This window comes from Theobroma cacao, chromosome 3, assembly GCF_000208745.1.
Source record: "Theobroma cacao cultivar B97-61/B2 chromosome 3, Criollo_cocoa_genome_V2, whole genome shotgun sequence".
NCBI classification, from domain to species: Eukaryota; Viridiplantae; Streptophyta; class Magnoliopsida; order Malvales; family Malvaceae; genus Theobroma; species Theobroma cacao.
Window position 1 is genome coordinate 31865416 of NC_030852.1, and position 24931 is coordinate 31890346.

General features: G+C 36.3%; 2 protein-coding genes across 4 annotated transcripts in view; both read left to right on the plus strand.

The window, feature by feature from the left end:
- The window catches only part of LOC18606123, a 38891-nt gene extending 19488 nt beyond the window's left edge, over positions 1–19403 (plus strand). For 2 of the 3 annotated variants that reach the window (XM_018117623.1, XM_018117624.1), the window contains 24 exons: positions 241–403; positions 548–817; positions 1522–1716; positions 1843–1885; positions 2740–2864; positions 3004–3516; positions 4245–5021; positions 5148–5221; positions 5328–5676; positions 5763–5861; positions 5940–6095; positions 6403–6584; positions 6687–7178; positions 7627–7804; positions 7891–8027; positions 9049–9175; positions 9295–9516; positions 9588–9947; positions 11050–11208; positions 11298–11579; positions 11631–11858; positions 11946–11998; positions 18494–18602; positions 18809–19403. In XM_018117623.1, the coding sequence (XP_017973112.1) occupies positions 241–403; positions 548–817; positions 1522–1716; positions 1843–1885; positions 2740–2864; positions 3004–3516; positions 4245–5021; positions 5148–5221; positions 5328–5676; positions 5763–5861; positions 5940–6095; positions 6403–6584; positions 6687–7178; positions 7627–7804; positions 7891–8027; positions 9049–9175; positions 9295–9516; positions 9588–9947; positions 11050–11208; positions 11298–11579; positions 11631–11858; positions 11946–11998; positions 18494–18602; positions 18809–19153 (5638 nt within the window). In that variant the 3' untranslated portion in view covers positions 19154–19403. The remainder of the gene's footprint in view (positions 1–240; positions 404–547; positions 818–1521; positions 1717–1842; positions 1886–2739; positions 2865–3003; positions 3517–4244; positions 5022–5147; positions 5222–5327; positions 5677–5762; positions 5862–5939; positions 6096–6402; positions 6585–6686; positions 7179–7626; positions 7805–7890; positions 8028–9048; positions 9176–9294; positions 9517–9587; positions 9948–11049; positions 11209–11297; positions 11580–11630; positions 11859–11945; positions 11999–18493; positions 18603–18808) is intronic. The other variant, XM_007039562.2, reaches the window with a different exon arrangement.
- On the plus strand, positions 19984–23117 carry LOC18606124 (poly(U)-specific endoribonuclease-B). Its single transcript, XM_007039566.2, has 8 exons — positions 19984–20206; positions 20286–20354; positions 20472–20540; positions 20859–20933; positions 21021–21089; positions 21255–21863; positions 22215–22286; positions 22629–23117. Exons 1-8 carry the CDS (start codon positions 20090–20092, stop codon positions 22860–22862), a joined length of 1314 nt encoding a protein of 437 aa, XP_007039628.2. The 5' UTR covers positions 19984–20089; the 3' UTR covers positions 22863–23117.

Below are 24931 nucleotides of genomic sequence, written 5' to 3' on the forward strand. Positions count from 1 at the left end.
TTTTGGGTAATAGAAATTCTGATATTTCATATTGCTTAGCTGACATTGTGGACCTCTCTCTCTGTCTTCCCCTTTCTTTTCCCCTAAGATATATAGTCCTTTATGCAGTCATGTAGTTATGAAATGCTTGGTTTCTTGTTACCTTTATTTTAACTTTCATTTACTTTTCCTACTTTTCTCAACCTTTTTTTAAGTGTTTTGCATTAACTTTTCTGGCCCCTAATCTATGGTAACATACAGATACCAGTATGATCCCAATGCCCCTGGTGCAGCTTCTCAGTTACGTTTCACCTCCACGAGGGATCTCAACTTGAATATGTCAGTGTCTAATGTTAATATGATTATTCAAGCTTATGCAAGCTGGAATAATCTTAGTGATGTTCATCAATATTATAAAAGACCGGTAATATGATTATTCAAGCTTATGGGTTGATTTGACTGTGCTTTTTTTTATCTCTTATCTCTTTCACTTTTGTTTTGTTATTTTCCTTTTATACGTTTTTGATGTTGAAAACTTCTTAACTCTCCTTTACAATGCTTTAAATAGGAAGCATTTTTTTCAAGCTATGCTACAAGATCTATTGTTGATGTCCATCACAAGAGAAGTTATTACATCATCCCACAAAATAAACTTGGTCAGGACATTTTTATTCAGGCCAGTGAGACGGGAGGGTTCTCAGATATTATTAGAATGCCATCTGGGAATATGAAGCCTATAAAAGTGCCTGTTTCGAAGAATATGTTGGACTCACACTTGAAAGGAAAGATATGCAGGAAAGTTAGAACAATGGTGGCAGTCATTATAGCAGATGCAATGGTATAATCTCTTGATCTCTTTCACCCTTTTTATGGAGGATATCACTTTCTTTGTCCTCTATACCCATCTTTGCGTTTGATTTACGAGCTTTTGTAAAGAACGAATATTTTTAGAAATAGATTAATCAGCGTTTTAACTAAAATTTGATTTTCCTATTCTTTTTGGTAACCTTGCTGAGTAAGTTGTTGGCTTGCTTTTGCAATGTCTTGACTTCTTTGACTTAGGTAATAATGTCAAGAAACTAGAAATATATGATCCTTAGTTGTTGAACTGATTTTTAGAAGCCTATGTAGGATAAAGACGATGTTTATTTATTTATTTTTTAATTAATTTTTTCTTTAGTTTTAGGTAGTGGGCATCATGGTAATCTATAAAATTGGTGAGAATTGTTACGGGCATTGTCATCAATCTTATTTTGGTTATTTAATTGTTATTATTGGACCTCTTTTTGAGGTCCAATATTGTTTGGTTTTTGATCTTTTAAGTTTCTGATTTTTTATGTGGTGTGTATGCGTCTTTCAAAACATGATGACCATCTTGGTGTTTTAAGCACTAATGGTAGTAAGGAAATGGAACTAGTGTGTGAAACAATTTAAACTTCACTAATCTATTCTTTTTGATAGTTGATCCATTTCCTTATTTGCTATAACGTGACAAATACTTTTTTCATTTTCATGGTCTATTGGCATACCTTTCTGATGCAGTTCCCCAGAGTTGAAGGGTTGACTTCTCCCCAATATACCGTAGCTGTGCGCCTTTCTCCTGACAATAGCCTTCCAAGTGAATCACTGCTTCATCATCAAAGTGCACGCACATGTGGATGCATCTCAAGTCACTTTTCTTCCGATATTGAATTGGTTGACTGGAATGAAATATTTTTCTTTAAAGTTGACTCTCCAGTACGTAGAATGATTTTTGTGTTTCTTTAATGAACTCTGTGCTAATTTCTCTGTCTTTTGCTTTTCTTCTTTTGGTTTCCTTGTTTGCATATTCCGTAATATTATTGTGATGCTCAATTTGCGCAGATCTCCTACACAGTGGAGCTAATTGTTACTGACATGGGAAAAGGTACTAGATGTACATGCCAATATACTCATTCTGCTAGTCAATAACTTACCTTCTACAGGCTTCCATAATATTTTAGATTTATGAGCTGTTATAAAGAACTCTTAAATTTTAATGTTCTTGCATTTGAATTTATGTCTGACAAAACTATCAGAAATGTGATATGTATGCTGACCAAGGATTTGAGAGTAGTGGTACATTTAACATGTATAGTTGTATACCACTTGCTTCAGGTCTCTTTTAGCCTACTGTTTTATTTTGAGATAGTAATACTTGTGTCTACAACCAGTGAACTCAAGCTTCAATATGCAATATAGCGGTTTTTTTGGTTTGCAGGAATTAGTTGTATAGAGGAGTATAATTATTTGTTTGGTTGATATAAATTTAGAATGAGCTTATATCCAAATAATGCTGATGCATAATACTTTGGATAAAATGCAACCTGTCTGTTTTCTTTGACCAAGTAAGGTGATTGCAATTTTGAATCGATGCCACATGCTAGCATTACAGTAAGAAAGAGAACAAAATTATTAGTAGTCCTGGGGTCTAGATAGAGGTAATATTTAGCAAAGTTTTGTTTATTAGGCAACTGATTAGCACTTCATTATAATAATAACTCTAATTAAGTTTAACCAAAGTCCTAAGCAACTCTTATCCTGTTTCTTTGTAACAATCTAGTTTAAAATAATAGAGTAAAAGGAGCAGAAAAACCTCAACATGACCGTTAAAGATTTCTGTGAATAGCATTGATGGCTTAATTACCAAATCAATTTTTTTGAAGAGTAATTACTAAATCCATTCATGAGGCAATAATTTAAGGAAGAAGATAATCTCCTAATGCCGTGTATCTTTTACAGGTGATGCAATCGGATTTTTTTCAGCACCCTTGAATCAGATAGCCATGTATGTTCCAGATGATTCCCATAAGTATGATTACAATAATAGCTTAATGTGGATGGACTTATCCTTGGCAGCATCTATGGTAAATGTGATATTTTGTATTTTATAGTTTAAAGAAATAATCTTCTTTGTAGGGTTGGGAAGTGAATTTGCTAACCCAACATGGAAATACTAAAAGTTTTTGTTAACAGTCAGATGCTTAAATGGATTGTTTCTTGCAGAATACAACTCAAGCAGATGGTAGTGACAAGAAGTCAAGTGGGAAATTAAGATGTGCTATAATTCTGTCACCTAAACCTAATGTTGATGAGAGAAATGAACTCTTTATTGGTGGCAGAAAATCTGGATTTATTCAGATAAGTCCTAGCATGGAGGGACCTTGGACTACAGTGCGGCTGAACTATGCTGCACCAACTGCATGTTGGCGCTTAGGCAATGATGTTGTTGCTAGTGAAGTTAGTGTGAAGGATGGCAACAGATATGTAAATATTAGGTCCTTTGTTTCTGTACATAACAACACGGATTTTATCCTTGATTTGTGTCTTGTGCGCAAAGCTTCCAGTGAGATGATGGAGCCACCTACTGATGTAAGCATGCCTGAAGGTTTACAAGTTGATGGTAGAACTCAGACAGATGAGTTATTTGAAACTGAAATGTATGATCCAAATATTGGGTGGGTTGGCAGCAATGTTCAACTGAATCAAGATCAAACTGATGGTGGTGGCTTTCAGCAGGTAGGCATTAACATAAATCGTCTCTTAGCTTTAAGTAGCAGTAACACATTGTGCAGCATTACTAGTTTTGTAATTCACATATTAAAGTGCTTATTGTTTTAATATGAAGGTTCTGTTTAAAAACCTCTAACTATGGTAGTATTTTTGGATCATAGGCATCATGTCTTCTTCACCCATTGCCTCAACCTACATGATTTTTGACCTCTAGTCTTCCGCACTGCTTTTATTTTGGAACACAATTCCTTTGTGTTACTGCAGGCACTTATCTTTTGGCAATTATCACTTAATTTTTTCCTCTAATTTTAATTGCTTTTGTGTCTAATTCTGTGAACATGCAATACATTTTTCTTTCTGAACCCCTTCTAGTTACGTAGATTGTGCACTCATCCTGGATAATATGGGTACAAATTGCCCACGGATAAACTTGTCTACTTTGTGCTCTGGTAATACATAAATAAGATTTCTGTTTTAACTTTTTTATACTGGGTAGTCTTTATGTTTGTTGTGTAGTAGCACTTTTTTCATATTTACTTGCTTTTGAGCCTGTTTATCCTTTTGGACCTTGAAAAATGTGTTCTCAAAGTTCAAGAAATTAATTGAAATCCTCTAAATATTGGGCACCACTTGATTTTGGCATTAGTGAAGCTAAAGTAAACAATGTGTTTTGGAGATCTAAACTCTCTGTTTGGAAGTGTATACTGGTTTTTCATTCCTCCCCAACCATGCAGGCAACTTCTGGAGTTGAGTTACCATCAGGCTGGGAATGGATAGATGATTGGCATTTGGATACGTCATCTACTAATACTGCAGCTGGATGGGTTTATGCTCCAGATTTTGAAAGCCTAAAATGGCCTGAGTCAGATGATTCCCTAATATTTTCAAATTCTGTGAGGCAAAGGAAATGGATCAGGAACCGAAAACAAATATCATTCGATCCAAAGAAGGAGATATTTGTGGGTCAATTGAAACCTGGTGATAGAGTACCTCTTCCCTTATCAGCCTTGACTCAATCTGGATTATTTGTGTTTCAGTTGCGACCTTCAAATCTTGATGGTTCTGATAAGTACTCTTGGAGTTATGTGGTCGGAAAGCCTGGTCGACTGGAGGTTTCTGGAAAACCTAACGGCATTTCTGAGATATATGTATCAGCTCTCACTGAGTCTGAGGAATTGTTGTGCTGCACCCAGCTAAGTGAGGCCTCTTCAAATGCTTCTTCACATAGATTATGGTTTTGTTTAAGCATACAAGCAACCAAGATTTCAAAGGACATCCGATCTGATCCTATCATGGACTGGAGTCTTGTGATCAAATCCCCGTTGTCTATCACCAACTATCTTCCTCTTACAGCGGAATATTCTATCCTTGAGATGCGAGCAAGTGGTCATTTTATTGCCTGCTCCAGAGGAATATTTTTACCTGGAAGAACTGTAAATATTTATAATGCTGATACATGTAATCCTTTATTCTTCTCACTACTTCCACAGAAAGGATGGCTACCAATATGTGTGAGATTTTAAGCTAATCGAATATTTTCTATTTTACTGTTATAATGCTTATTAAATTGCAAATTAAATCTGTCTATTCCGTTGTATTTTGTTTGTTTACTTATTTATTTTTTTTACTGATTGCAGGAAGCTGTACTGATATCTCATCCTCGTGAAATTCCATCCAAAACAATAAGCTTAAGAAGTTCAATTTCTGGAAGGTTTAATTATGTGCTGCATTTCCTTAAAAAAAAAATCAAGTCTCTTGAATTTGTTAAAGCAAAGTCTCCTGTTTTCTGATACCTTTATCTTTTATGGTGTATGCAGGATTGTTCATCTCATTGTTGAACAAAATTATGAAAAAGAACAAACAATGATGGCAAAAACCATCAGAGTTTATGCTCCTTACTGGTTTTCAGTTTCCAGATGTCCACCACTTACATACAGGCTTGTCAACATTGGAGGGAAAAAACACAAGAGGAAGATTGGTTTTCCACTTCATTCTAAAATGAAAAATGAAGGCATCATTGATGAAATAACAGATGAGGAAATGTACAGTGGTCATACAATTGCCTCTGCTTTGAACTTTAATTTTTTGGGCCTCTCTGTATCACTTTCTGCGTCTAGCAATGAGCACTTTGGACCTGTTAAAGATCTTTCTCCCCTTGGTGACATGGTAGATCTTATATATATCATGATTAGAGGCCATCTTTTCTTAAAAGAATATTTTTGCTAAGTACCTTCCTTTTGCCTGAACAACAGGATGGATCTGTGGATCTCTATGCTTATAATGCTGACGGTAAATGCATGCGGCTTTTTATTTCTGCAAAGCCCTGTCCTTATCAGTCTGTCCCTACAAAGGTAGCGATAGTTCTCAGTACTCTACAAATGTATATCTTATTAGTAATGTAAGCACCTGATTGATTGTAATCTTTGTAGGTGATTACTGTCCGACCATACATGACCTTTACTAACAGACTTGGTCGGGATATATACATCAAGTTAAGCAGTGAAGATGAGCCTAAGGTTCTTCGTGCATCTGATTCAAGAATCTCCTTTGTACATAATGAGAATGGTGGAACGGATAAACTTCAGGTCAGTGAATTGCACAAACCTTTTATCCATGAATGTGTCTGTATGCCTTGACATATGACAATATTTCATGCCGATTGCATTTCATGTTGAGCATCCCTGGATTTCTAGATTAAAATTGCACATTTGTTTTGCCTCCTCCTGATGACAAAAAGGTCTACAACTTTGCCGACTGGGTTTTTGCTATTTATTATTGTCATGGTTTTGGGATTGTTGTTGTTCTTGTTGTTCGCAAGCTATGTATGTTTAATACAATACAATGATGCATCAAGTTTATGTTATCTTAGAATAGACTTATTGAAATTTCAAGGTCCAACTAGAAGATACAGAGTGGTCATTTCCTGTTCAAATAGTGAAAGAGGATACTATCACATTGGTTTTAAGGCGGCATGATGCTACAAGGACCTTTTTGAAAGTAGAAATACGCGGCTATGAAGAAGGATCACGTTTTATAGTGGTATTCCGCCTTGGATCAACTAAAGGTCCTGTCAGGTAAGTTATACATTAATTCATAGATATTAAGTATTCTGTTGTGATGCAGTACATGTGTTTATTTTGGTGTCTCAATTGACTTGTCAAAGCATAAATAAACAGGATTGAGAATAGAACCACCATCAAAACAATATGCATTCGCCAATCTGGATTTGGTGAGGATGCATGGATAAGTTTAGGACCTCTTTCAACTACAAATTTTTCCTGGGAAGATCCATATGGACAGAAATTCATTGATGCTAAAATTGATGGAGATTTCAATAACCGAGTCTTGAAAGTTGATCTGGCAAGGGCTGGGCAATTTTCTTCTGGTGAAGAACTTGGAATGCAGTTGCATGTTTTTGAAACAGGTAACATCAAAGTTGTTAGGTTCACAGATGATCAGACATGGAAGGTGAGTTCATGTGAAGATGCAGGGCCACTGACATCTGCTGAAAAGCCACAGATCAATGTCACACCTGTAGAAATCATCATTGAGTTAGGAGTTGTTGGGGTATCTGTTGTGGACCACATGCCAAAAGAGCTCTTTTACTTGTACCTGGACAGAGTCTTTATATCATATTCTACCGGCTACGATGGTGGAACTACCAGCAGGTTAGAGCACCTTCCATTTTACTGATTTTTTATTTTTATCTTTTAAATAATTGGCATGATCTTGTTTTTAGCCTTTTGTTCTTGGTTATTGTGTAATGCTTCTGATAATGCACAGTATTTAGAATATATCGTGCTATGTATTGAAAATTAAAGCATATTATTGTGCTTTTCTGCAATAGTGGCATGCTTTAATTCTTCTATCACTCATATTTTGAGCTAGATGGAATTTTGAAAGCGTTCTTTTTCTTGCTTCAAGTTCCTATTTATATACCTTGACTTTTGGCTTTTTGTCATTTCCAACATTTTTTTTTTATCATTTCCAACATTTTTAAAATAGCAATATTTTTTAAATATATACTGGATCTTAGGATTAAATGCCCATCTTCTATTAGTCATCTTTCTTGGTGCTTCAGATGGACAAGCTAAGAAATTGTATCCTTTCTGCCAGGTTCAAGCTCATAATGGGCCATTTGCAGATTGACAATCAGCTTCCTCTAACATTAATGCCAGTGCTCTTGGCACCTGAACAGATGAGCGATATTCATCATCCTGTATGTAAGATGACTATTACAATGCAAAATGCAAACACTGATGGCATCCAGGTCTATCCATATGTATATATACGGGTAATGCTCTATGATTACGTTTGGCTTTACCGTATTCTTTTAGATAATAGTGTAATTGATGTTCAGTACCTCTTTTCACATGATAGGTGACCGACAAGTGTTGGAGGCTTAATATTCATGAACCGATCATCTGGGCATTAGTTGATTTCTATAACAATCTCCAGCTAGATCACATTCCCCAAAGTTCTAGCGTCACTGAAGTTGACCCAGAGATACGTGTTGAGTAAGACTAATTTCTACCTCTTTACAGATAGAAACTTGTAATATTGATAGATTCAGGAGGATGATTTCTGTAGTGTGCTGGCAAGTCAACAATGTTGGCTAGCCAGCTAGGTGAGCCCTTGATAAAATTTACCTATATATCTATTTCTTATTAATTTTTATTTAAAATTGTCCAATTCAATGACCATTTCTTAGTTTGAATTTAGAATGGAAATACAATGGGGAGCTAAATAACAAAAAGTTATTGATAATTTTTGTGATATTTTCATGATTCAGTTTCAATAAGACTTTTCCTTTCGTCCTTTCTGTCTTTCTGTGTCTGTTTGGTTATGTGTTCCTGCACGCAAGGGCATGTACACATAACATATATGCACACATTTACACGTGTTACATGTCCATCCACTTAAATGCATACATGTATTTATGTATATCCAACTTGATTTGGCTTTTATTGCTATGTAAATTTATTTTCTAAGGGTCTCTTTTTTCTTGTTTTCATCCATGCTTTATTTCCTAAGAGAATGATGCAAACTATCTTGATGCTGTATAAGGCTTTGGTTATGATGTGTGAATGCTGTTTTCTTCCTTCTTTCCCATTTTATTCACTAAATGAATTTTGGTGAGATTCTTGAAATCCTTATCAACAAAATAGCTGGAGATATATTGATAATGTGCTCAGCATTACTGACCTCTAAAACAATTTCACATTTTCTCATTTGACTAATGAGTCATTCCAAGCCAGTAATTAATGTTAGAATGCCATTATACTGACTTGAAATACTTGAACTTCTTGCACCATTTTTGTTGTATTAGAAGGATTAATATTGTATTCAATGATAGTTCTAGTATTACTAGATTTTCTCTTTTAATGAAAAGTGTTGAGATGACATTGATTTCTTCTCTTTATAAGTCAAAGGGGATTTCATCTTCATCATCAAAGATTTAATGTTTTAGAAGAAATATCATTTATGGGTTTCAAGCTGAGATGTAATAATTATTTTTCCCTCTTTTGATCTTTTCAGCCTAATAGATGTTTCAGAAGTAAGGTTGAAAGTGTCTTTAGAGACTGCACCAGCTCAGAGACCTCATGGGGTTTTGGGTGTATGGAGTCCTATACTTTCTGCTATTGGAAATGCATTTAAAATTCAGGTCAGGGATCATCACCTTACTAAATATTGCAATGCTTCCGCCTACTAAAACAAGATATAGGACATTTTATTCAGGAGACATTCTACAGGCTACTGACTGTTTTGAGCCTTTTATTATAGGTGCATCTAAGGAGGGTGATGCGCAAAGACAGATTCATGCGGAGAAGTTCCATAGCTTCTGCAGTTGGAAACCGTATTTGGAGAGATCTAATTCATAACCCTCTACATTTGTTATTTTCAGTAGATGTACTTGGTATGACTAGTTCGACGTTGGCCTCTCTGAGTAAAGGATTTGCAGAGCTTTCAACTGATGGACAGTTTCTGCAATTGCGTTCAAAGCAGGTAAGTCTGTCTTTTTCATTAATTTGGTTATTTAGAAAAAACTGGAGAATAAGATTCTAACTAAAGATTAGGTAACGTCAAGGAGAATCACTGGGGTAGGTGATGGAATCATTCAAGGAACAGAAGCTCTTGCACAAGGTGTGGCTTTTGGGGTGTCTGGAGTTGTGACTAAACCAGTGGAAAGTGCCAGACAGAATGGTCTCTTGGGACTTGCTCATGGAATTGGGCGTGCTTTCGTAGGATTTATTGTTCAACCAGTGAGTGGGGCATTAGATTTCTTCTCATTGACAGTGGATGGGATTGGCGCCAGTTGTTCCAAATGTTTGGAGGTTTTGAATAGCAAAAGCACCTTCCAGAGAATTAGAAACCCTCGTGCTATTCATGCTGATGGTGTACTTAGAGAGTATTCTGAGAGAGAAGCTACTGGTCAGGTACCTTTATAACCTTTTTGAGATGGAAAGTGTTATATCCTTAGATGTGTTTTAAGTTTTAGAGCAAGCTATCATTTTCCTTTTTGTTGCTTCTATATATACGCACAAAATGTTTTGAGCATTGACCCAAACCAACATTCATAGAAACTAGTAAGCATCCAACCTAAAACCAATTGACAATAGCTGGAAAGACCCAACTGAGGTCAATATAAACTCTAACTCAACTGATGTGGGATAACATCACTTAAGAATCCCGCTCACATGTAGGCCAAAGACTAGCTACAACACCAAATAGGCCTCATGCATGGACAAGAAATAACAGGCAACAAAGAACTTAAGACTCTGATATGATGTTAAAGATCCAACCTATAACCAATCGGCAATAGGTGGGAAGCCATACCTAAATATAAGGCCACAGCAAACTCTGAATTTAAATGATGTAGGATAACACCATTTAAAAAAAATACTTGAGATTTTGGTTTCTTATGCTTCTTTGTCTTGTGAAATTTCAGCAAAGATAAGTAAATGTATTTCTAAAGAGGATTATTTATCTTTCACAAGGAAAAGAATGTAAACACTTTTGATAATTTTAATTATTCTGTTTGGTTCTACTTTTTATGTGTTGTTTCATGTGTAGGTGTCTATATCAACATCTGTGAAGATGTCACGAAATATGATTATGTTTCACACGATATTAAATAAAGTTTTGAGTCTAGTTTCATGTTGTCCTAATTTAATCTTATAGAATGTTGGTAATTATTTACCTGTAATAATTTTAGCAGACGGATGGGGTCTCTATGTGTTTCCTTTGTTACTCTATGAAGTGCCAAGAATTGGCATCATCCGCTGACCAAGAATAAGATTGGCACATGTGGACACGCATCATACAGGAGACATTTGCCAAAATTGGCATAGAATAGGTTGACACACACATTCTGACAAATACAAATAGAGGATGGAAGAGTGCTTATGAAGCTCCATCTATCTGTTACGCACTTAACACTTTCATATCTTAAAATGGAAAAAAATGGAAATATCTATTGCTTCATCTATCTGCTTGGAAAATTTGTGAATTTGATTGTTTTCATGTTTTTGTTTCCAGATGGTGCTCTATTTGGCAGAAGCAAGTCGACATTTTGGCTGTACGGAAATATTCAGAGAGCCCTCAAAATTTGCTTGGTCTGATTATTACGAAGAGCATTTTATTGTACCATACCAGAAAATAGTTTTAGTGACCAACAAGCGAGTTATGCTATTGCAGGTGAGCGGAGGGGACTTGAGCTATGAAACTACGTACATATGGAAAATTTTTAGCTGTTTTCTGATGCTGTCTTTTCTCAATGTCTACAGTGTTCATCTCTTGACAAGATGGACAAAAAACCTTGCAAGATCATGTGGGATGTCCCATGGGAAGAGCTCATGGCACTGGAGTTGGCAAAAGCAGGTTATCAGCTGCCTTCTTACTTGCTCCTTCATCTTAAGAATTTTAGGAGATCAGAAACTTTTGTTCGAGTGATAAAGTGCAGTGTTGAAGAAGTTGAGGGGATAGAACCGCAAGCTGTTAAGATCTGTTCAGTAGTGCGTAAGATGTGGAAAGCACATCCGTCTGACATGAACAACATTGTGCCAAAGGTTGGTACTTTATATACATTTTGAAGATGGCATGTAAACAATAATGACAAGATTGCCCATGTTCAGGTTCCTTCAAGCCAGAGATATGTACATTTTGCTTGGAGTGAGACTGACAGGAAACCTCTGCATGCCTCTAAGAAATCCATCATCAAGTCAGGGGAGCCCTCATCAAGTTCTGCATCTGATGAAACAAAATTTGTTAAACACAGTATAAACTTTCTGAAGATCTGGAGCAGTGAGAGAGAATTGAAAGGTCGATGTGCATTATGTAGAAAACAGGTGCTTTATGCTTTACCATGCTTTACTTGTTGCAGTGTAGATTACTGCATGGCACAGTCTTAGGATAAAAATGCTTTGTCTATATAGGTAGCAGATGATGGTGGAGTATGTAGCATTTGGAGGCCCATTTCTCCGGACGGGTAAGTACTAAATTCTTTGTAGCTCATTTTTGACCTTATATATTTTACAATTTGTATTTTTCTTCTTATTTCATCTTGTCTCTGAATTTCATTGCTGTGGCTTCTTATGCATCAACATGGATATGTGTAGTCTTCACCATCGAGAGAGTACTGATTTGACCACAAGCCTCACCTTTCCATTCACTAATATTGACCCTAAATGTAGTAAACCTTGAAAAATACCAATTTTTATAGCAAAGGGCTAACGTGTATGTACACATTAGTCATCTGTTGACATGCATCGGTAGTGAACCATAGTTTTTCTTTTTTCCAAATTCAAGAAGAATATTATATTTTGTTAATAGTAACTAGTTAAGATCAAAAGTTATGATGTGAAATTTTGAAACTTGATACACTATGATGTGAAACTTTAATTTGGAACTAGACACACAAAGGCTACCTTAGATTACAAACTACATGTAAGTCTAAAGCTTAAAACTGATGTCATTAAAATTAGAAACTCCATGATGTAGCCGAAAGGTTTAGGCAATTAGAACTCAACAATTAGGGCTAGAATAGGGTTGATTGTGTTGGAACAATAAAAAGATAATTGGGTTTTCAAAGAAACCTCTTGAATAAATATTCAAATAACAAAAGATGATAATGATAATCTTCTACCTAAGATACTTATTTATAATAGTTAAGATAAATCTTAATCAAATAGTAATTCTAATCCTAAATAGAGACTTAAAGTACTAAAATTCTAATAAAGATAGGAAAAAGAATTTCAAACTAAATAAATAAAATAAAATCCTAAACTAACTAAAATACTAAATAAATTTTCATATGCGCCTGCATCAGTCCCCTCGGGTCAGAAAAGACTCGACTCCGATGAGTAGGCCTTGACATACTCCTCATAGATGTCGGGATCCACTCTTTTCAATTCTTCTTCTGCAATCTAAGTGCTTTCATTAGCAGGTTTACCAAGCCATTTCACTAAAAATCGTCTATACGGGTTCCCTCGTCTAGATCGAACCTCTTTTACATCTAGCACATCCTCAATAACTTCAACCTTAGCAATTGGAAGGTGCTGAATTTGAGCGTCTATGGTAGATGCAGTTCCATCACATCCATCAAATGGATACAAGTCCAAAATATTGAAAATAGGACTGATTTGTAACTCAGGTGGTAGCTCAATTAAGTAGGCATTTGAACTGATTTTCTTTAGCACCTTACAAGGTCCAAACTTTCTAGACTTGAGTTTGTGATAAGTACCCTTAGGAAATCTTTCTTGCCTCAAGTGCCCAAGTACTTGATCACCTTCCTCAAATTCCTGCTTGCGACGATGTTGATTTGCTGTAAAAGAATATTCTGCATTGCTGGCCTTTAAAGCAGCCTTTACCTCTTCATGAATTTTCCGAATATTATAAGCAAATAACTCTCCTTCATTACTCACTCTAGCTTCTTGTGGTAGGGGTACTAAATCTAGCACATGTTGAGGTTTTAACCCATATGCAGCCTCAAATGGTGTCTTCTTTATGCTTCGATTGACAGAATTGTTGTAAGCAAATTCAGCTTGGGGTATGACTAAATCCCAAGTCTTTGGGTTATTTTGAATAAGACATCTTAACATATTACCCAAACTTCGATTCACAACTTCAGTTTGACCATCTGTTTGCGGATGGCAAGTACTAGAATACTTCAACTCTGTCCCAAATTTTCTCCACAAAGTTCTCCAAAAATGTCCCATAAACTTCACATCTCTATCAGAAACAATGGAAGTTGGAATTCCATGTAGTCTTACAACCTCACGAAAGAATAATTCAGCAATATGAGTTGCATCAGAAGTCCTAAAACACGGAATAAAATGTGCCATTTTTGAAAACCGATCCACCACCACAAAGATAGAATCAAATCCTTTTGCTGTCTTTGGAAGTCCCAAAACAAAATCCATACTCAAATGAATCCAAGGTGCATCTGGCTCAGGTAAAGGAACATATAAACCAGTGTTTTGAGCACTGCCTTTACCAAATAAACAAGCTGGACATCTTTTCACCAACCTCTCCACATCTCGGCGCATTTTTGGCCAATAATAACGATCAGCCACCATTGCCAAAGTCTTGTCTCTCCCAAAATGTCCTCCTAAACCATTCCCATGAAGTTCTCTAATGATTTGCTCCCTTAAAGATCCTTCTGGAATGCACAACTGGTTACCTTTGAATAAATAATCTTCGTGCAACCTATAAGGTAAATTTTCAGCTTGTAATGAACCCTGCAAATCAGTTATTATCTTGCTGAAATATGAATCAGAACTATACTGATTTTTAAGTTCTTCAAATCCTGTGACTTGAGTGCTCATAACTGATAACATTTTACATCGCCTACTCAAAGCATCAGCCACAGTATTAGACTGCCCAGATTTATATTTTAAAGAGAAATTAAATTCATTGAGAAAAGAACTCCACTTAGCATGTTGATTACTAAGCTTTTTCTGCGAATGCAAATACCTTAAAGCTTGATGGTCAGAATAAACAGCAAACTCACGATAAGCCAAGTAGTGCTGCCAATGACGAATGGCCCTTACCAGAGCATAAAACTCTAAGTCATAAGTTGAATAACGTCGTCTAGAGTCTGTCAATTTTTCACTAAAAAACTCTATAGGCTTTCCATCTTGACTAAAAACTGCTCCAATTCCTACATATGAAGCATCACACTCAACAACAAATAAATTCTCAAAATCTAGTAGTGCAAGAATTGGGGTTTCGGTCATCAAAGCTTTCACTTTTTCAAAGGCTTTTTGTGCAGAATGTGACCATTCAAATCCATCTTTCTTCAAAGATTCAGTTATAGGACTCATAATAGAACTAAAATTTCAAATGAATCTCCTATAAAAAGATGCCAAACCATGAAAACTCCTTACTTCTTTGATAGATGTAGGTGCTGGCCACTCTGAAATTGCACGAATCTTCTCTGGATCTGGTTTCAAACCCTCTGCAGACACAATGAAACCAAGAAATACCACTTCTGGTTGCATAAAACTGCACTTTTTCAAGTTTATATAAAGCTGTTCCTTTTGAAGAACTTCTAAAACTTGTCGTAAATGTTTTAAGTGCTTTTCCTTAGTGTGGCTATAGATCAAAATATCATCAAAGTAAACCACCACAAATGAATTCAAGAAGGACTTGAGTACCTCTGCCATGACTCTCATGAATGTGCTTGGTGCATTAGAAAGGCCAAATGGCATCACCAACCATTCAAATAATCCATCCGGGGTTTTGAAAGCTGTTTTCCATTCATCTCCATCCCTCATTCTAATTTGATGGTATCCACTCTTCAAATTGATCTTTGAAAACACTCTTGAACCAACTAATTAATCAAGCATCTCATCTAATCGAGAAATGGGAAAACGATACTTGATTGTAATTTTATTTATGGCATGGTTGTTCACACATATCCTCCATGAACCATCTTTCTTAAGAGCTAACAAAGTTGGGCAAGCACAAGGACTTTTACTTTCACGCACTAGACCTTTCTCCAACAACTCCTCAACCTGTCTTTGTACCTCAGCTCGCTGCATAGGTGGCATTCTATATGCTGGCAGATTTGGTAATGCTGCTCCTGGTACCAAATCAATTGCATGTTGGATGCTTCGTAAAGGTGGTAGACTTTTCGGCAAATCCTCATTGAACAATTCTACAAACTCCTTCAATAACTGTTGAATTTCTGTTGGATATTGAGGAGATTTACTCATCTGATCACTTTTTAAATGCTTACTTACCAAAGCATACATAATACCCATCTCACTACCTTCAGCTTCAAAATTTTCAGCAGATAAATACCCAGTGATCTTGCTGATCTTGTTGTTTGCTGATTTCTTAGTCTCTTCTCTAAGAGGATATAAAGTGTACCTCTTGTTATTCTTGTAGAAAGAATAGGTATTTGGCTTCGTCTTATGAACCATATCGTGATCATACAACCAAGGTCTACCCACAAGAATATGACCAACATCCATTGGCATAACATCACATAAGGCCTCATCATCCAAGTTATCTCCCATAGTAAATTTCACCAAACATTGAGTAGTTACTGGTACTTCGTGTCCCTTCTTTAGCCACCCAATCTTATAAGGATAAGGATGTTTGTTTGTAGGAAGCTTTAATTTGTTCACTGCCTCTTTTGAAATAATATTTTCCATGCTTCCTCCATCAATGACAAGATCACACACTTTACATTCACAAACAACTCGTGTGCGAAAAATACTTCGCCTCTTCCAATCTTCTGCTTCCTCATTTACTGTTGTTGTCATTACTCTTCGTACCACTAATGACTCACCTTGTGCAGGATAAACATCGATTTCCTCTACCTCCTCCTCATACTCATCATAAACAGGCTCTAACTCTTCCCCTAATTTTGCTAAGTTCACCCTTCGTTGTGGGCAAGCAAAAGAAGTGTGCCCCTTTTCCCCACAAGTAAAACATCGAATATGGGAATTGCTGCCTCCTTTATTTGTAGAAGAACCAGAACTGTTTTGTCCTCCATAAGGCATTATACTCTTGCCTTTATCATTCTTTTCAACATTGGCTGCACCTCTATTAGTTTTATTGATTGTGGCAGCCCCTTGATAATTTTGTTGGGATGTTGGATAACCTCGTCTTGCTTCAGAATTATTTTGCCAATGGGTGCCATATAAAGGCTTTCTAGCACCATAGCGTAAAACCTGTTTTTCTGCTGATAGAGCATATTGACGAGCATCTTCAATGTTGTATAAACGAACTACTCCCATCTCGTCTCTAATAGAATGATTTAAACCAGCAAGATAACGAGAAGTAATTTGTTCGTTACTCTCAGCTAACCCAACCCGAATTGATAAGTTATTGAATTTCGATGTATACTCTTCAACGGTCATGTTATTTTTCTTCAAACAATGAAACTTTTCATATAATTTCATAGTATAATCAGCAGGTAAAAATTGCTTTCGTAATTTGCTTTTCATGTGCTCCCAGGTGCTGATTTTAAGCTTACCTTGTCGTGCACGTTGCTCTTCAACTCTCTTCCACCATTGAAGTGCAGTACCCTTCAATTTCAACTTTACAAATAACACTTTTCGATTTTCTGCCATGGGTTTTCATTCAAAGTAATTTTTCAAACTAGCTTCCAATCCAAATATTCCTCCGCATGAAATTTCCCATGAAAATCAGTTACTTCGATCCTGATTCCTCCACTGTTTAAATCAAGAGCATGTAATAATCGGCCTTCCAATCCAACTCTTGTCGCTTGATTTGCGGGTCCATCTTCATGAAAGGGGTTCTCGTTCTCAAATTCGTCATCATCCTCGAGATCGTGAATCTCAAGGGGGTTGCGGTCACCTTCCGGATTCTCCATTCGGGCTTCCACTGGTTCCTGACGCTTCAAGGCTTGCACAGTCCGGGTCAAGTCATCAATCATTCTCCGCATCTCTGCCAACTCAGCTTGTTGGGGCTGATTGCCTCTACCTCGATCTCTAGCTCGACCAACCATAATCTCCTAACTCAAATCCTTATAGGATAGTAAGATCGTCTGCTCTGATACCACTTGATGTAGCCGAAAGGTTTAGGGCAATTAGTACTCAACAATTAGGGTTAGAATAGGGTTGATTGTGTTGGAACAATAAAAAATAATTGGGTTTTCAAAGAAACCTCTTGAATAAATATTCAAAATAACAAAAGATGATAATAATAATCCTATATCTATGATCACCTATTTATAATAGCTAAGATAAATCCTAATCAAATAGTAATTTTAATCCTAAATAAAGACTTAAAGTATTAAAATTCTAATAAAGATAGGAAAAAAGAATCTTAAACTAAATAAATAAAATAAAATCCTAAACTAACTAAAATACTAAATAAATTTTCATATGCGCCTGCATCACTCCAGCTGACAGAAAGTTACTATAAGTGATAGGACTAATATATAGCACTCAATAACCAAATAAGTTTTAGTTGAGTGATAGGTCATAATATTCAGTTACTGGCCAAGCAATAGTTAATCATTCAAATCATTTTATGGCCTTTTTTTTTTAATTATTTTTGCTCAAAAATTGTTTTGCACTTTAATTTTGATGCATTATGCATCTTATAATAGGATGTCTATGTATTGTTAATATTTTGACTTATGCCAACCCGTGTCAAGGCTGAAGTGGCAAAGGGGCTGGAGGGAGGTTGAAGTTGAGAATTCATTTTGCTTTCTAATGTTTTGTAGAGTACTGAAAGAAAGCAGCTTCTTTATTACCTACTGTTTTTAAGATGAATTGTAGCTCTGGTAGGCAAAGTGATGTGGGAAGTGAGAAAGGAAAGGGGAGAAAGGTGTTAGATCTTAGGAAGTTTGTACTTCATTCATTTGCACAAAAAGCTATTAAGAAACACAGATTATTTGAGTGGGCCTTGGATCTTCAATTCTTCATCTTAATTATCACTTTACGTTGCTAAATGCTTTTGCATTAATTTTGGAGCTGGATCATATTTTTCTTTCCTTCAGGTATGTCTCCGTTGGTGACATAGCTCGTATTGGGAGCCATCCTCCTAATGTTGCTGCTGTTTACCGAAACATTGACAATCTATTTACATTTCCTGTGGGTTATGACCTGGTAAGAAAGATCAAACATGATTACCTTTGATCTTATTACTACCTTTGCATTTTAACGATTGTAAGAGTGAGTTAAAAATATCCTGATTTTTGTCCCAAGTATTTTAATTAGACATTACATCGTCAATGCCAGCGCAGACGAACTACTTTAGTCTCATGAGTTTAAATCGTCAGTTTTTAACCATTTGGAAATGGGAGTTTCTGCAGGTATGGAGGAATTGTCCGGATGACTACACAAATCTGGTCTCAATTTGGTATCCGCGAGCTCCAGAGGGATACACTGCTCCTGGATGTGTTGCTGTAGCAGGTTTTGCAGAGCCAGAAGCCGACTTGGTACGTTGCGTGGCGGAAACACTTGCAGAGGAAACAACGTTCGAGGAGCAGAAGGTTTGGTCTGCACCGGAATCATATCCATGGGGTTGTCATATTTACCAAGTCCAAAGTGATGCTCTTCATTTTGTTGCTCTAAGGGAAAGTAAAGAAGAATCCGAGTGGAGCGCCACGAGGGTTCGCGATGATCTCCCGCTTCTGCAATCATCAGAAGCTCAGTGAATTTTGGTATTGTTAGAGACAGAAGGTGAGGTTCTGTTAAGTAAAATGGTTTGAGCTGGCGGATAAACCAAGTGGAAGAACCTGTTTGATGTGTTGTGATTTTATTACTTGTTCTTTTATAGTGAAATAGGGTGCTCCATTCATTCTCTTCTGTAAAACAAAATTTTGTCTCTCTGGTTAAAAAAAAAAAATTACAGTGTATACAAAACCAATAAAATTAGTGAATTTTTGAGAAAATTTTAGAGGTGTTTTTTGGGGGGTTTTCCTTGTTTGTTTCTAAACAAAATTTATTTTGTCTTGTTTCCTTTTCTCTAATTAGCCTTATTCAGGATACTAAAATGGGGCAGGTTTAAGAATAATAATTTTACAACGAAATCAATATATTTCCTTGTTTATATGTAAATTTAAAAGGACAAAAAGAAAAGAGAGGTGCAATAAATTTTAGACTATATAAAAAATATTATTTTTCTGTCATGTTTTGTTTTTTTATTAATTTTTGAAGAAATGAATTTAATTTTTTATCTTTATTTTTTAAAATATTATACAAAATTAAAATTCTATTCCAAAAAATATGTTTTGAAAAGTTTGAAAATCAAAATTTATAATTTTATTGAAAATAATGATAAAAGTTGAATTTATTTAATTAAAAAATTAATAAAAGGGACGAAAAGGATTATAATAGTATGAATAGGATAGTTTAGAAATATTGGAAGTGGATGAGAGAGGGGTCCACAAGTTAACTACCAAGACAGTTAGGACCACCCACGTGGCAGGAGGTGTATGGTGGAAGAGCGTCGGCAAACTTAAAGTTTCCATTACCCGCGTCCCGGGTCAGGTCCTTCCCTTCCCATAGTTGATAGTCTTGCACTTTCTAAGATCACATCACTCTCACTGCTCAGTTCTGACGCACTTCACTCTTACAAGTTACATCGAGATATGGAGGGACTGATCAGGGGTTTGATCGACGTTGCGATTGGCGGCGGCGGCGGCGGCGGAGGCCGCGACGAGGAAAATGAGACTCGAGATGAACGCTCCAGATCCAGTTGGGCCCAGGTTAATTTGGAGTTCTTCGCCTCATGTGATTGCTTATATTTGTGTCATTTGCTCTGATCGGGTTTGCTAACATGCGCAGGTGGTGTCAGGGGAGCAAGATAATGATGATTGTCCGCAGGGCCATAATCCTACTCAATGGAGAAGACAGGTTTTCCTTTTTTATTTCAATTTATTTTTATTTCTTCGTCGTTTGGACCTGAAATTGGAGTACATTGAAGTGGCTGTTCGTTCTTGTTAAAGTTGGGAATTTTATTGATTTTTGTAGGAAGAGAGTCAACGGGAGGATGAACGCTGGGAGGTTTCGGGTTCAAGACCTTCCAGGAAACCTCACAAGGTAAATTTCGTGTTTTTCAGGGGTTCAATTCTTCAATTTACTATTTTTAGCATTTTTTTGGTACTCAACTTCACAGCGAAAGACCGTTAATTGGAGGATCTGTTTACTAGGAAACAGACGAAGAAGAGTTTTTACTTCATTCTTTTGAATCAATCACGTTTTTGTGAAACTTTCTTTGATTTTATGTAAGTTGTATACATGAAATTTGCATCTATACACGCACCCATGATTTATAGGTATGGATGTATGAAAGGGTCCTTTCAATTGATTTATGTAAATAGATTTTGTTTTTGAAAGTTGTACAAATCTCTAATGCAGGTTGAGTATGGGGGATATGAGAAGGATGAAGCTGGCGAACGTCATGGTTATAACCAAAATGAGTGGAACAGAAAGGTTCGCACTAGGTCTTTTTTTTTCTTTACTAAAATCTATATTGTTAGTGCTCTGAATAATCCTGAAGGATTGTAACTTTGCATACAGGAGCAAGAAAAGGAGAATAATGATGGCTGGGAAACTGTTGGCAGAAAGCCTCAAAGACAACCACACAAGGTTTATTCATACTCTATTTTGTATACGTCATAGTTTAAAATGACACAATGCTAGTGTACTACTCATCTCAGATCACTCTGAGCTTGTTTTTTCTCCTCTATCAGATAAGAGCCTTATTCTCTTTGAATCACTGTTTCTAAAACCTTGTGACTGAAATATTTCCAGGTTCAGATGGATCAGTGGCAAGGATATAAACGACCTCCTAGTGAGCAAGTATACTCTGATGAGTTTGAAACTGGTACTAGCATAGAACCTTCAGAAGAAGAACTTGCTGACTTGTCACAAGCTTGCAACAGGCTCTGGCAACTTGATTTAAACCGTTTGGAACCTGGAAAGGATTATCAGATTGACTGTGGTGAAGGGAAAAAGGTTTACCAGAAGGCAGATATGGCAGAAGGAAGTCTGTTTTACTGGCTGAGTGAAGACATATTCAGAAGACCTACATTTTCTCGTTTCTGTTCTCTCTTAGATAATTACAACCCAAATGCTGGGTGTAAGGAAGTTGTTACATCGGAGGAGAAACAAGAGCAGTCTGCTTTCATGGAAGAAATAAGTAGAACTGCACCAATTAAATATCTTCACAAGTACCTCTCTTTGAAGGGCATTGTATCTGAAAACTATCAAGATTTCAAAAGAATGATAACAAAGCTATGGTTTGATCTTTATGGTCGGGGTGGTGCATCTGGTTCCTCTTCTGCTTTCGAACATGTTTTTGTTGGAGAAATCAAGCAACATGGTGAGCAAGAGGTTACTGGCTTCCACAATTGGCTTCAGGTGTGTGTTTGTTACTGAGATATTATACAGTAATTCTTTTTCTCGAACATTTCATTTTACATCTGATGGAGCAAAAAGAAAAAGGCAAAGAAGTTTCTTGTTAACTTTTTGAAGTTGTTGGTTGCAATAAAGGAGAAGCATTGGCTGGTTAGATCTGGAAGCATTTAAATATAAATTAGAGGAATTCATTGTAAACCCTTGTCCCAAGCATACCTTAACACGCTCATTGTTTCTGAAGTTGATCTTTAGGTTGCATGTAAATAGATTTGCATTTCTCATGAAAAAAAATGCAAAAGTCAGCATTTCGTTCTCAATACGTGTGTATCTCTAATGTGACATTTTATTTTCCAGTTTTACCTTGAAGAAGCAAAAGGGAGAGTTGATTATCAAGGTTATATATTACCGCGAAGACGTGGGGAAACTGTAAGTGTGTTCATCTTTAATGTTGTTCCATCGGCATGCTGAGATTACAGAGAATTTGGAAAAGAAGTTTCAACCCAGACTGTTTTCTGCTTTTTGCACTTCAGCTGCTGCATTTTGGCTATTTTCTTAGTTTTGGCCATACATGCAATTTTTAGCAAATTTAATGAAGAAAATTGAAGTTCTAGACCATGCAGATAATGTATTAGGTTGAGCCCGCTGAAAAACATTTCATTTCTCGTAGATGCATGCAATTAACCTTGAAGATTGACTACTCTTTATTGCCTGCATCCACACCCATTTGTGCAATTTTAATATTTCTCTTCTACCTATGTCTTTTTGCAGCCGGACTCTGAAACTCAGTTGCTCACCATCCAGTTTGAATGGAACGGGATTCTCAAATCTGTGTCAAGTACTTTGGTTGGAGTTAGCCCAGAGTTTGAAATTGCTCTCTATACTCTGTGTTTCTTTATGGGTGGAGAGGATAATTACGTACAGCTGGGTCCATACTCTGTTAACATCAAGTGCTACCGCTTTGGAGATAAAATCGGTTCTGTTTTTCCGATCGCAGAATGTTGATTTACTGCTCTCTGTAGAGCTTTGGGTCATGCCAGTCATGCAGTGTGTATGACTCTTGCCTAGAAGCTAGAAAAAGACCAAGACCTATGTTAATGTAACTGTATAACATAATTATTATATCATAATGGATGTTGTTTCAGGGATTATATACTCGCTTATTTGATAAATAAGATCTATGTAAACTTACATACAATTTAATACTCGTTCTCTTGGCCATAATATTATGATAATTCAAATTCTGCTTCTGGTTCTGAACTTCTGTGCTTCCATTTTTTGTGCTTTGGTCATTCTTTTACAGAATAAATATCGAACGATATGAAGTTGGAGCTTGGTCTTGCCAGTCACCTACCCCGTAGAAAGTGGTCCAGCCATGGGCTTGAGGTTCGAACCCCAAGCTTCTACAAATGCTTCTTGAACAATAATTTTGCAAGCAATTGAAATATATTCATACGAATTACAGGGAGATGATAAGCAGTAAGTCATATGAGATCTGCCATCTGCCCACACAAAAATCCGAAAAAGTAGTAACGTAAGCAGTAACCTGTATATTAGTACACTTGAGAGTAACGTTTTGATACAGGCAATAACCGAACAAAGCCATTTAGTCTAGTAAATTCATTGTCAAGTGTCGACATAATTTCCTTCACGATTCATGAATTAAAAAGATTTGCGTAATTCATGCACCAAGCAAACAAAAAGCTAAGGGATTTTTTGTTGGGACACTCTCATTGTAAGTTTTGTCATTGCACTTCCTGCCTTATCTTCTTCTTGCTTCTTTATTCAAATTTGAGTAGCTGCAGATTGCTTAGAGAAGATTCAGGGTACAGAAAACTTACGAGTTTTTGTTCAAGTGTGGGGAAATTTACTTGTGAAAATGACAGGTACATAGAACTTCGGATAAGGATTCTGTATTACCATTTTGAGCGCCCTCTATCTATGGAGAAGGCAAAGTGTCGTAAGCAGCCACTGTCATGTTAGACTGTTAGTCCAAAATATCTTTTTGAAGCTTCTTCAGATATTTCTGGAGGAAGTGTTGCCCCCCTTTTTTCAGAGCTATTGGCTGTGTTCGGAATCTTAAATTTTGGAAAATAGCCATTAAATCAAGTAAGAAGACAAGTATGAAAACCCAAATATCTTTTATGGCTGGCTCAGTTGAATTTGGTATTACGTTGAGAACCCAAAACTTCAATGGGAGTATCTGTTACGACGGCAACTCTCTTCTTATCTTAATACGTTACTAGGTGAATTGTGTGCTTATCACATTTCACAGAAAACTTATCCACCCATTTTCTATTCACATCGTGGTAGCCAATGGTAGCCAGAGCAAGGTATGGTTCATAGTTCATCACACAAGCTTGGGTCGAGTTTGTATTGATTCTGTTCTGCCGGGTATGGATAGGCACACACAAACTCTAACAATTAACACAAATTAATGCAAATTTAAACTTGTTTATGTAATTTAATCATCGTCATCATCATCATCTTCTTCTTCACTTTCTGAAATAATTGACCTCTGAGGCATTTCAAGATAGCTTGCTCATTGTCTTTTTCATATCCCTTTCAAAACGAATCTCTACAGAAAAGAAAAAAGATTTAGGTAGTCTACTTTTGTTGCTTTTATAACCCAGATTTACAGCAAAAATTTGACAAAATTGATCAATCAAACGTAAGGTCATACACCTAACTCGTGTTTATACTATTTATCTTTGAAAAGAAATCTTTCTTTCACACACACACACGGAATCTCTTCTTTTTCAACACATGCTCAAGATAACAGTTCACTGCTTGCATGGCGACGGAAATGAAAGGGGCTGTGAGGGAATTTTTTTTCTCTTTTTTTTGGGTGTGTGTGTGGGGGGGTTGAAATGGATACGTTTCAGCAATGGAGAACCACAAGCAATTGTTTAAAGGTAAAAAGAAATAGAAAATATGTGGGGGGACCTAGTTTACATTGGTTGTGACAGTAGAGGACAATGACTGCTTCAATTCGAAAGTGTGGAAGCTGTAGGCAAATGGGGTATAGGAAGATGATCAAATTTTCCTCACGAAAACGAAACTAGATTCTCCTT